Source organism: Protobothrops mucrosquamatus, unplaced genomic scaffold, assembly GCF_001527695.2.
Source record: "Protobothrops mucrosquamatus isolate PMUCROS unplaced genomic scaffold, P.Mucros_1.0 scaffold799, whole genome shotgun sequence".
NCBI lineage: Eukaryota > Metazoa > Chordata > Lepidosauria > Squamata > Viperidae > Protobothrops > Protobothrops mucrosquamatus.
In genome coordinates, this window is record NW_015387065.1 from 36,555 (window position 1) to 49,884 (window position 13,330).

At 39.3% G+C, this 13,330-nt stretch overlaps 1 protein-coding gene across 1 annotated transcript in view; it reads right to left on the reverse strand.

The window, feature by feature from the left end:
- The window catches only part of NSD3 (nuclear receptor binding SET domain protein 3), a 53,164-nt gene that overhangs the window by 10,763 nt on the left and 29,071 nt on the right, over window positions 1-13,330 (reverse strand). Inside the window, exons 13-15 of the mRNA XM_015818822.1 lie at window positions 11,742-11,915; window positions 5,096-5,245; window positions 1,873-2,029 (exon numbers count right to left, since the gene is read on the reverse strand). Of these exons, the coding sequence (XP_015674308.1) occupies window positions 1,873-2,029; window positions 5,096-5,245; window positions 11,742-11,915 (481 nt within the window). The remainder of the gene's footprint in view (window positions 1-1,872; window positions 2,030-5,095; window positions 5,246-11,741; window positions 11,916-13,330) is intronic.

Sequence of the window (13,330 nt, forward strand, 5' to 3'; positions counted from 1 at the left end):
CCTAAAATAAGTGCCCTCTGTACATACAAACAGAAGATTATTGCTCAGTTTTACTAAGGAGTTAAAAGAAGCGAGCGACCCTCAAGAAACTCAGAAGTCACACACCCCTCGGCCAGGAATGAGACAACTCACCACCGCCAACTCAGTGGGGGTAACTCGCCATGGGACAACTTCAACCATTCAATTTAATTATTTAAAGTAATGTAAGGAAATTATTTTCATTTTTGTCATTTGCGTTTCGCTTTGTCCCTCCTTCTGCATGCTTACTTTAATGCTTCTATGTCACCCTTTCTTTGGTATTGGTGTAACTCAGTGGTTCTCAACCTTTTTAATGCCGCGACCCCAACCGGTCGTAAGTCGAGGACTAAACCGGTCGTAAGTCGAGGACTAAACCGGTCGTAAGTCGAGGACTACCCAACCGGTCGTAAGTCGAGGACCTTCCCTGCCCGGGAGCGCCGCGCATGCGTGGTTCCGCCCCCTGCGCCGGCCGAGGCGTAGCTGGCAAGTGGCAGAGACGGAGCAGGCCGTCCACCAGCTGAGCTGGCCCAGCCCAAGGGAGGTAAGGCACCCGCCGGAAAAGGGGAAAAAAATGGCGGACAAAAAAAATGGCGGACAGCCTTGCTTGGCGACCCCCATGAAATGGTCGATCGACCCCAAATGGGGTCCCGACCCACAGGTTGAGAACCACTGGTGTAACTCTTGTCCTGCAGTTGTCCCACGGCAACTTTGCTGTGGCGTGTTGTGCTGCAGTGAGTCGGCTGTGGCACATTGTCACAGACTCCCCTCAGCCTACATAGTTACATGAAGCATCTATGGCAGGGGTCTTCAAACTTGGCCCTTTGATGACTTGTGGACTTCAACTCCCAGAACATCAACACGATGTTCATTAAGCACTAATCAAATGTAATAACAGAAAAATCAATAAAATTTCTTGTTAAAAAATAAAAATAAAAAAAGAGGTTATCTGCTAACTAACCACCTTGCTGAGCAATGGAAATTCTAGTCCCTGTTGTGGTCATAAGTCAACGACTACCTGTTGACCATGTTTTCTGGGAAAAGAAAGAAAGGACAATCCTGAAAAAGAGGGCAAATCTGAAAGAGGTTCTCGTAAGGATTAAAAAAAAAGGTTTATATTTATTTATTTATTTATTTATTTTCATAGATTTATATGCCGCCCTTCTCCCTATAGGACTCAGGGCGGCTTACAGCATATTAAAACACTTAAAACATCATCCCCCCATAAAAACCTGTTAAAAACCAAATATTTTTTTTCTCGCTGTATAATTAATTAAAATTAAATTAAGAATTGTCCCTGTTTAAAAATTCTCCCTAGGCCAGACCCGCTTGTTGAAAAAGCCATGTCTTGAGGGCGCGGCAAAAAGGTAGGAGATCCGGAATCGTCCGGATCTCGGGGGGTAGTTCGCTTTACAAAGGAAAATGGAGGAGCAAAACCAATTCAAAAAACGTTCGCAAAAACATATTCTAATTAAAAAAAAAAAATCTAAAACAGCGTTCAGCACAATTTTTATTTTTGCTTATATGAACGTCAAAGACTGTTCATTCAGTAGCACCGTTTAGACCAGGGGTAGGTAACCTTGGCTCTTTTATGACTCCTGGACTTCAACTCCCAGAATCCCTGAGCCAGCATAGCTGGCTCAGGAATTCTGGGAGTTGAAGTCCAGGAGTCATAAAAGAGCCAAGGTTGCCTACCCCTGGTTTATAGGGTATAAAAGTTAAATGATCGAAATTAAGATCAAAACCGAATCTTTGAAAACTAAATAAACAAGCCTAAAGGCAAGGTTTCCGAAATCAAGGATCCAGAGTTAAAATATGGGTCTGAGGACAACAAACTATCGTCGGCTTTCAAGGTACCTGTAATTTCCAAGCTTGACCCAAACAATCTGCTTGTATCGCAACTTTTTGCCAGCTTTGCAATCGTTGCAGTTCCAGGAGCCATCCGGCATCTCTATGTTAAGACATTCCGGGTGGAAGGACGCGGGACAAGATTCACAGCACAACAGCTTCCCACCTTTAAAGCAACAACAGTGCTCGCTTTATAGTTAAAGGAAACAAGTAGAGCACACAGCTCTGCAGATTTTTTTTTTTTTCAATCTTCTTCAAAAAATGCATTGTGCATGGGATTTGCCATGTCGTATAAATAAGAACAGCAAAACGAAAGGATCGGGTCAGAATTACAATGCTGGATTTAAAGCACTTATTTTGTTGGCGTAAAATCAGTCAAACCAACTTCCTAGACGAAGGACTTAAGTGGGTAGATCTCATTCTGTTTTGTTTTTTGTTTGGATTACACAGCTACACGGACACATCTTTTCAAAACGCTGGTATTTAAATACGATAAAACCGTTCACGGAGTTGATTCCCCCCCCCCCCCCAACAGTCTAGACATGAATTCTGTTTTAAATCTGCATTGTCATGACCTGATCCTTTAGCAATCAGTTAGTGCATGTAAAAATCAGCCTATAGGTTGATCGGTATTATTCTGTTTTAAAAATTAGCAAAACAAATTCAAAAATTTTAGAATTCCAGATTACTCTCGTCCCTTCAAAATGAAGCATTATTATAATGTTATTATTATCTATACCGCCTGAGCTGATAAAAGCATTACCAGTTATTTCCTTCCTGGCATATACAATAGTCCATTTTTTTTGTTTTTGTTTTTTTCCAGATCTGAACATAGTATATGCTGGTGTTATCTGCATCAATTTGAACATTAAGCATGGTGATCTTCAAACCAGTATTGTAAACAAACCACAGTTGGGAGATCAGGTATTTTACTTCTCTGCCAAGTTCAAATAATTTGTTAAAAGGCTGAAAACTAAGAAATGGAGCTATTTTCTTTCAGTCAATCACAGGCATCTTTAACTTCATTTGATCTAAAAATGTAGAGCATTTAACACTTGAAGGGAATCCTCCCAATAATTTAGAAGGCAGCATTTAATCTTTTTTTTTTAAGTGTCAGAGTAATTTAATTATTTTCCGCAAATCTGTCCGAAAATTTTGTCCACCTATAGACTTTAAAATCTGTACTTTGCACCGATTGTTATAAAGCTTCACGGGTTTCTTAAAACAACCAAATCATTACTATATTTCCTCTGCCATAAAATGCAACAAAAAGTCAAAATGTTCGGATCGCCGTTTATCATTCCAAAACCCCAAAATCAATTTTTAAAAAGTAGAAAAGTTATCTCAGAGGAAATACAGCCCGGGTCATTGAAACAATACCCAAACAGCAGAATGCCAAAAAGATATGAAAACCAAGCAAAACAAATAAAACCACACAAACTTTCAATGCTAAGCAAGGAAACTTGGCTTTGACGATGCTTTAGTAAGATTTTCTGCAACTGTGAAAGAGGGCTCAAAATAATTGATCGTCTCTTGCTGAGAGACTCTTCTAAATATGCCAGCATGATAAGTCACATGCTTTATAAAACATTCAAGAGTCAATAAAATCTTCCCAAACTTGGCAGACTGAAAAACCCTTGATTTGGACAAGGCTCCGAGTGTAGGCAGTCAATAAGAAGCTGCAGGAGTAGGCCCACCACCCATTTTCACAGGGGACGTCATTTTATGCCTACTATCTGCTTGCATTAAGTGGCAGGGAAGACAAAGACGTCAAATGGATAAAAGAAGCACACTCCCACTATCCATAGGTTTTTACATACATAGAACATGTCCAAGCAGTTCCAAAGCTATGCTATCCTGTTGTGTGTGATCAATTTGTGAAAAAGAAACCCTAATGTTGGCCAGAATCAGATAGCTTATTACTAAAGTATTGGGCCTCCCCTTCCCAACTGTGAACTTGTACAGATTAAAATATGACGACTTGCAATAAGTATCAGTCAATCCCCTCACACACACAGTTCTATAGCATTAGTCAATGACACTATGGGACCAGATTTATTTAAGCCTTCTTCCTATTAATAGCGATCACTCGGTAATTAAAGCATTATATAAAGGCTTCCAAAGAGTTGTAAAAAAAAAAAAGGCCCTTCAGACATTATTCTATCACTGGGTGATGGTGCAGCTACTCAACTCTATGTAATTGTGATTATTTGGCTTGCTTGTTTTCATTTACTTTAACCCTAAGTTTATTGATCTGTTTTAAGATGCTCAGAGCCGTCGGCAACTGAGGGGCACAGAAATAAAAATAAGTAGCATAAATAAGCGGTTTAGGAATACTCCTGTAGGAAGCGTGCTTCCTGAGAGTGATGGAAGAGGGGAAATAGTTTATGTCTGCTATTCTATTAGATGAAAATGTAGGAGGCTGTAATTACCAGCTAAAAGCAATCCAGCTATTTAAAGTACAGTAAAGCAGGGGTCTCCAAACTTGACCACTTTAAAACTTGTGGATTTCATCTCCCAGAGTTTTCCAGCCAGCATGGCTAGCTGGGGAATTCTGGAAGTCCATAAGTGGCTAAGTTTGGAGACCCCTACAGTTCAGCGTTTAAAGGCCGTTTATACCTAGAAGAGGCAGAATATGTTACATACTGCAGGACCTAAAGTCAACCTTCCTTCTGCGAAGAAAGCCGATTGGTAAATGAGAAAGCTATCCAGTCAACAGCTAGCTATAAGCTGGAATGCCAAGGCTGCACAATTAGTCTGGGGTCACTGATTCACACATCTGGAAGTTCCAGGCAGTCTACTCTGTAGCTGTAAAGAATCTGAATAAGACCCAAATGGACAAAAGCTCCTTTAGTGTGGTTAACAGACATGATAGATCTAAACTACGAGAAAGAATCCCTACAGATATATAGCTTTGCCTCAGGATTTATGAAAGTCTGCTGGATTGGCTAATCATGCACAACAAGTCAGTGCTTGAGTGGAATTCAGTAATTATTTTAAGCCCCTTTGGAAGATTTCGGCCAACATGAATACACGTTCAAAATAAGCAATGAGTGAAGTTTAATAAAGTGCAACGAGGAAGTGCTAGATGAGCATACAAAGCTTTGATTTAGTTGTTTTTTAATTTAAAAAAAAAAAAGCAAACCAAAAGAAAGGAAAAGCAAGAAAGGTGAAAGAAAAATAAAAAGAGAGACAGACAGAGAGAAAGAAAGAAAGAAGCTATTTTGGTTACCTTTCTCACATTTCTTTTTGGAAGCTGACGAAGAAGGAGGAATCATAGGTAATTTCATCAACTCAGCACGATTTGATTCATTCAGTAGATAGTGAGATTTATTGGCATATGAACTGAACAGGGGGTCTGAATGATCCTGCACTATCAGCCCTATACGAAACAAACAGAAAGAAATGAGTTGCAATGAAACTACCCATGATTCCATAAGGAGAAAAACGAAATAAAAAACCAAATGAATAACCTATTATGCATATTTCACTGGTGCTTTTAATGTCAGGAAAAGGAAAAGGTGATGCGATGAAGGAAAAGAAAAAGTGAAAGAAAAAAAATTTTTTTTTTCTATCTCTAAGAGGTGGTCACACTGAAGGAGGTAGCATCCATGCCTAAGTGCAAAAGAGTGAAAATAAGTGCTAGACCTGACACTGGATTTTACCTGGGCTCCTTTTTAAATCTTCAGTTAAAAAAAAAAGCACCTATGAGACTATCTCTACTTTTTCCTCCCCCCCCCTCACAAACATATTAAAGCTAACTGTGAAACTGGTGCTTAAGACCCACACTAGGGACTAGAAACTTAAAAATCACATGCTGGCTGTTGTTTTGAGCTACAGAAATGTTAGAACATTATTTAGGCAAGGTTTGGCAGTGGATACTATTACCTGCAGCTTATTTATACCCTTTGTTGATGAATCACTGATATACCCATATATTATTTACTTTGGAGAAATACCAGTTTGGTGAGATTCATGGATTTTCTTGCACTTCCCTTCTTAGAGGGAAAAGAACACCTGACTGAGGTACTGCAATGTTTATTGGAACATACCCTCCCCTACAGTGGAAAGGGTGATAGTGCAGGATTGGCTGGTTGTAACGTTAGGGAGCTTAACAAGATCTGATAAATGCAACATAAATGAAATCCGAAATTTTCTTCCCACGGTGCATCCCAAACCTCTTATATCTTAAGACTCTCGTTAGCTTAAGAATTCTCTCCAGTCAGTTTAATAAATAGAAACGGCACGGGTTCTTTTGCACTCAATTTTTATTAATCTCTGGGGACCGTAGGGACTCATCTTTTCTTTTGTTTTTAACACATCTCTTCGTTTCACATCTAACAATAACTTACGGTCAACTATCTGCGTTATCTTAACTTTCTGTTTCTCCAAAAACTTCCTTCTCTTTTCTTGCTTTCCTTCAGAAAAATTCAACATGCGGTAAATAAAAAGGTCCCAGATTCCATGCCTAAGTAGGGAATCATGATGCCCATGAGTGCTATCTTGCATTTTTTTAAAAAACCCTAACAATCTATTTGCTGAAATACTAAGTGTGCGAAAATCCAAAATTCTGAACGGAAGAACTTGGATAGAAATTTGCAGGGATTGGGCAATAACGCTGATACAACCATTCTAACAACGCCTGCCAACCATCACTTAACAGAATCCTTTTTCCATGATCCTCTATGGCAGCCGTTCCCCAACCTTTTCTATACCCCGCCCCCCTAGAACGCTTCTGATATATTCTCGTACCCCTTACAAAAGTAATACCTGGTTATGCAAATACACTATAATTTTGAAACTTCTAAACCCAAGTTTTCACACCCTCTGGAATATCGTCTCGCATGCCCAGGGGGTGCAAGCCCCCCTCCAGTTGGGAACCCCTGGTCTATGGTTACCCAATGGAAATGAAACGTAAACTTGAATTCCTTCATAAAAATGCTGCATTCTGCTTATAATTGCAGAGTAGAAATGCCGATCCTAAGTCTGATCTATACTATTTTTGAGCAATGTCAAGCTTTTTTGGGGGGGGGGGGGACTAGGGCTCTTTAAAGATCAAATAAGAAATTAACCAATTGGCCAGAGGAGAATTAAAATCAAATTCAATACATTTAGAACACTTCTTCCCTGCCGCTTTGTCATCAACATAGTTATCGGCCTTCTTCGGCTCAATGTCTTCCCAACAAGTTGGGATTTGATCTTCCCAATTACCATAGCTGAGAATTTTGGGGAAAAAAAATATATGTCCCAACATAGCTAAAAGGTGGCAGGATAGGAAAGGCAGATACAAACCATGCAGTTCAATTGACCCAAAAGAATCCCCCTTGGGATTGCTAGCTCATTTGTATAAGCTTAACTCAGTCAACTTTGTGCGTGTGTGTTGAGAAAGGGAGAGGGAGTGAGAGAAAGTGAGTGCACATGACTGTGGAGCAGGAAGGGTGTTTACGTGCACACATGTATGTGAATGAGAAGAGAGTACACATGGAGGAAAGGGGAAGAGAGATCATTAGTACACAGAATTATACCCCAATCTTTCTTCCTGAAGGCTTGTTAATTTGTCCACTGTTATAATGCTGCAACGTTTTGCAGCGTTCTGGTCTGCTGAGTTCAAACGTCATATATTGTTGTAGACTTTTAAGTGATCTTGAATTTAAATAAATCTGAAATGTATCATCTTTAGGCTTGGATTTTTTTTTTAAGCTATCTATGTGTGAATGTAGACTCCAAGCAGTTGGGAACACCTTGCCCCATTAGGGAATTTCAACATTTTCTATATCCTGTTTTGGATGGCCTTTAGAGGTTTAGGGTTAGATTGTCAAAACACAAAACAAAACAAAACTCAAACCAGATTTTTTGAATAGAATTTTGTATTTTATTTCAAAAGAAAACTTTTTAAATTATTAATTTAAACGCAACCCATGCTGAATGAAATTATCTGAACTTCTGGCACGGCATGGGCTGTATCAAATAATTTTAAAAAGTTGTTTTCTTTTTCTAAAAGGGTAATACTAGTCCTCAAGAAATGCAGGGCTACATTGGTGAGATCAAATTACAAGAAAGTACTGTTTCCACAGTAACACCTATAATTCAAGGAAATACAGCTGAGAGTAGCCTTCTTTGAGCAAATTATTTTTTTTTAAAAAAAGTCCCATTTTAATTTGTCTTCCGCTTCCTCCATGTATTTTATTATTTTTTTAAAGATGACTTGTTTTAATTTAATATTTTAACCAATTTGGGAAATATTTTTAAGATTCAATTTAAAAAAAAAAAGATATGTACATCGACTTGCCCTCATCTGCATTTTAGAGAACATCTTAAACAAAACGGGTGTCAAAGTGCTTGTCTGTAAAGAAAAAAATATATATATTTTACAGTGCAATTTAAGAAGCAACAAATAGTTCCTTTGTGTTTGCAGGGTGGACGGGACCCCCGAGCAGGTCACGATATCCACTTTGAATGAATCCATCTTTCTGAGCATACTGACATCCTGTGTTGCTGTAGCAACCAGAGTTCCTGCTGCCTGCGCAGATCAATACCTTTCCATTCCCAACAACACTTTTCAAAAGTGGCTGGTGAGCATCATGACAACTGCAAACTGTTTTCAAGCAACAGGTGGAATTCAACAAGCTTTACCTGTCTGACCCCCGTGTAGCAGCAAAACTAATTGTATAAACTTGGGGCGAGTAATTTTAAATAAAAGGGGATAATATTTCAGTCTGGGTGTTTTATGAAACTACCCCCAGAAGGAGATATGGACAGAAAGGCTGTATAGCAAAAGTTCCATGCACAGGAAGACAGTTTGTGGGGGGGTTTTTTTGGAGGGGGGGACTAGCTTGCTGTCTCCACAGCAAAGGCCAATAGACGTGCAGGAATCTCTTCATGCAGGGTGATAAATTCATCATCATCATCATATAATCTGCTTGGCAGCATTGTGAACCAGGATGCCAAGCTATTGCTACAGAATAGCATTAGCAAGAACCAGAAATGGGTGTAGCAGTAGTCCTTGGCTTATGACCACAATCAGGACCGGAACATCTCTCACTAAACCATGCGGTTGTTAAATGAGTTGCGCCTGATTTCAGGACCTTGTTTGCCAGGGTGAATTCCGTGGTTATTCAGCCAGTCTAGTTTTCTGTATTGACTTTCTTTGTTGGTAGGTCATAAATGGCTATCCTGTGACTCAAGAGGTATGGCAACCGCCACAAATCCATGCCAGTTGCCAAAGGCCTGAACTGTGATCATGCTCTGATGGTTTTTAAGTTTGAGGACTGGTTGTTAGTAATTTTTTCCAGCAGCATTATAATTTGAAGGGTCATTAACAGCACTAGCAATAACACTTAGACTTATATGCCGCTTCACAGTGCTTGACAGCCCTCTCTAGGCGGTTTACAGAGTCAACCTGTTGCCCCCAACAATCTGGGTCCTCATTTTAACCGACCTTGGAAAGATGGAAGGCTGAGTCAACCTTGAGCCAGTGAGATTCGAACTGCTGAACTGCCAGCAATTGGAATACTGCATTCTAACCACTGCGCCACCAATGCTGCTAAACAAATGGTCCTTAAGTCAAGGACTAACTGTTCTGGCCTTTAGCTAATGAGGTATTGCTTGCTGAAATCTATTCTAGGTGTGCATAATCTTGAGTAGATTTCAAGAATTTCATTCTCCGTGATCAGAAGTATCAGAACCCATCTGGCCTAAGCAAGAAAAAAAACTTAAAAATATAATCTAATGCGTTTTCACAAGACAGTAGCCTTCTCTGGATTTCAGGAATAATTGCCAAGCTAAGGCTAGAGCAATAAGCTAAAGAGCACTCAGTTGTACTTGGGGAATCAAAATTTCCCTGGCTTGAACTGAAGCTAAAGTTCCGAACAATAGAAAAATTGCAGCTACAACATTGCTGTTCTTGAAAACTTAAAACCAGTTTAGTAACTACTTAAAAGCTTTAACTACTTAAAAGTGTATTCATTTTCCTCGCTAAATTTAATCATTTTTCTATAATCCCTAAAATTAAAAAAAAAATCTACTTCCAAATATAAAACTGAAAGCATCATTAAAGTAGGAAGGAAAAGCACCTAAAAGCAATCTAAACTCTGGATAATAATAAGAACTAAAAGCACACAATCCCCAGATTTCTCCCTACATATGTGAAGGATTTAAATGACAGTAATATTGGTTTAAAAACCTATGTCAAAGCCCTGAAAGAGATATAAACTGATTGATTGATTGTATGCCATCAAGTTAACGGTCATTTCTTAATAACTACATAGATATAGTTTCTCCTTGAGATGTAAACAAAAATCAATGGACTATCCTTTCTTTATATGCTGCTTTCATATAATTCAGGTTCACCACTCTAAAAAAATTTCTCTCTAGCCTTTTAGACATTATTCTTCTGCAAAGCATTTATTTAATGCAACAAGAACTCTGTCTACTGGTTTCTGCCTGGAACTGCAACTGCTATATTTCTTCTCATGTATTTGGTAACAACCTCCTGCTCCAATATATTTTTATCCTCCACATACATTTTCTCTTTAAACTTGAACCTATCTTTCCTTTCTGCACACACGATGGTCAAAAGTATTATTAATGTACCTGTTGCTTTTGCTGAGGATGACTGAATGTAACAAGTGCAAATCCCCTGAAACTCTATAGTTGCCTGCAATTTTATTTCAGTAGAATATGTCTGCCTTGAATTAAATGTACAGAGCATAATTTCTGATATATTTTAATACCAAATTAATTCCCTCTAACTGAAAATAACTAGGGAGTTTTATCACTCAGTTATCATCATTCTTTAAGTATGTTTTTTCTAAACATACATGTGAAGTTTGCTGTCACATTATTGTTACATGAGAATGAATTCAACCTAAATATATTTTATATCTATTCTACTCATAGGTGAATTTTAGTAATGGAGGTGAGCTTTGGTTAACTTAAAAAAATACTCTTATATCTTCAAATTAGCAGGGTTAGAAGGTGAGGCAAATGACAGGGAATTAGAGAACATAATTCTAACTAAGAAAGGTGATCGTTTTTAAAGTCAGGCAGAAAATCGCTTCGTATAAAACATTTTAATTGAAGCTATGGGGAAAAGAGTTTCTTCCTAATTTAGAAGCCACACATCCATCCATCTTCAAGATGACTCATCAATTTACATGGGTTGATTCATGTTCTTCTTTTTTTTTTGATAATGATTATGGAAGTCAAATTAACTTTCTCAGAATCTGAGTCACGGTTTTCAGCCTATTTCCCCTCATCCATTCCCCAAACTAGCAAAAGAAGATAGTTCCTCGTTGTCTTGTTTAAGGACGGGCACAGGGAACGAGAAGGTTAAGAGACAATCCAGCCATGGTCACTAGAAGCTGTTCTTCCCAACAGCCAAGAAGGAATTCTCGATCAACTGTAATTCCTTGGAGGGATGTCTGTGTCTGTCTATGGCAGGGGTAGGCAACCTTGGCTCTTTTATGACTCGTGGACTTCAACTCCCAGAATTCCTGAGGCAGCATGAGGGAAACTTTGGCCCTTTCATGACTGGTGGACTTCAACTCCCAGAATTCCTGAGCCAGCATGGCTCAGCTTGGAAACCTCTCCATTTCTCCTCAGCATGACTGGCTCAGGAATTCTGGGAGTTGAAGTCCACCAGTCATGAAAGGGCCAAAGTTTCCCTCATGCTGCCTCAGGAATTCTGGGAGTTGAAGTCCACGAGTCATAAAAGAGCCAAGGTTGCCTACTCCTGGTCTATGGGGATGCACATCGGGAAGTACGTGTGAGGGTGTGGAATTTTGGAGGGGTGTAACAGTTCATTTTAAAATAAATAAATAAACCAAAGACTCAACATCAAAGAGATCAACAAAAGGAAGGCAAAAAACAGAGCTCACCTCTTGCACAAACGAAACAAAAGCCTACATTTACAGCTGATGAGGAGTGATTGCTTCTTTTGGAATGGTTACTACAGATGAGGATGTGGGATGACACAAACAAGCTTCCTGCAGCAATACAGCCATCTCCTGAGTGATAGGCAATGGGGCATCTCAAACATCTCACCATGCGACCTGTTTTAATATAAAATGCACCAGATAACAGTCTGTTTAGAACACACTTCCAAACCTCAATCAAGTTGGGCTTTAGGTTATTTTTTCTTCTTCTTTTTACCACCCTGTAACCCCTGGAGTCGGGGTAGAGTCGGGGTGACTGAATGGAGCTGAGCGTTTACTGGCCAGAATGCCCTTCCTGACGCCTATGGGGAGTTTGCAGCAGATATTTTCTCTCTTTGCACCCTGATAGAGAAACATCTGTCACTGCCTAGAATTGAACTCTCAACCTTCCGAACAGGAGACGAGCATCTTCACCTCTAGCCAAATGCACCTTTCTAACTTTAGCGTAATATATTCAACAAAAGTTTCCGGTAGCCAATTAAAGACGTTACTATTTTCGAAAGGCAAGGGCAGTTTTGCATTCTTAATGGTGCAATTCCTCCTGGCTTCCGGAGTGAGCACACTTGGATAGCAAGGTCATGTATATATACTGGGATTATTCCACTGAATGGCAGAGAAGGTTCAGAAGATGCTATCCAGCATAGAGGCCAGTTTTCAATTGTTTTTAAGGAAAGAGAGAAAGAATAATGAGAAAGAAAGAAAGAAAGAAAGAAAGAAAGAAAGAAAGAAAGAAAGAAAGAAAGAAAGAAAGAAAGAAAGAAAGAAAGAAAACCCACTTAGCATCAGTCATAGTGAAAACATGCTCAGATCACATTGGCAATGTCTAGTTCAAGGGTAGGCAACCTTGGCTCTTTTATGACTCGTGGACTTCAACTCCCAGAATTCCTGAGCCAGCATGGCTCAGCTTGGAAACCTCTCCTTTTCCCCTCAGCATGGCTGGCTCAGGAATTATGGGAGTTGAAGTCCACGGGTCATAAAAGAGCCAAGGTTGCCTACACCTGGTCTAGTTGGTAATCAAAGAATATTAGCTTCTCCAGAGGTTATTAGTGGTGTAAATTTGTTGTTTTGCATCCCTTCAGTCTTCCTGATGGCAGAGAAAATCCCAATGAGTTATGCAAAAGTGCTTTGAAAATGAAATATGGTGAATTTTATGCAGATTTAAAACATAGGGCAGAAATATCTCATGAAGGACAAACTAATGAAGCATAAAACAAACTTCTCAAAAAAGAGATGTTAGTTTGTACTTGGCTAAAGAAGGAAGAGGCAACCTGGGCTGTAAAGACACCCAAGAGTCATTGACAACACCTCCAGTATTTTTCCACAGAATTGCTTTAATAAGTCATAGCGAAATCAAATTTTCCTACTTCCTCCATTGCGAGAAAACCCACCACCTGAACCGTCACCCTTTACTTGGCCGGCAAGCCTAACATATATGACGCCAATATTTGTTTGCTCCCACACAATTTAAGAAGACGCAACCAGGCCAAAATGCGAGAGCCTAATTTCATTTCTGAGAATTCTAAGCACATAAT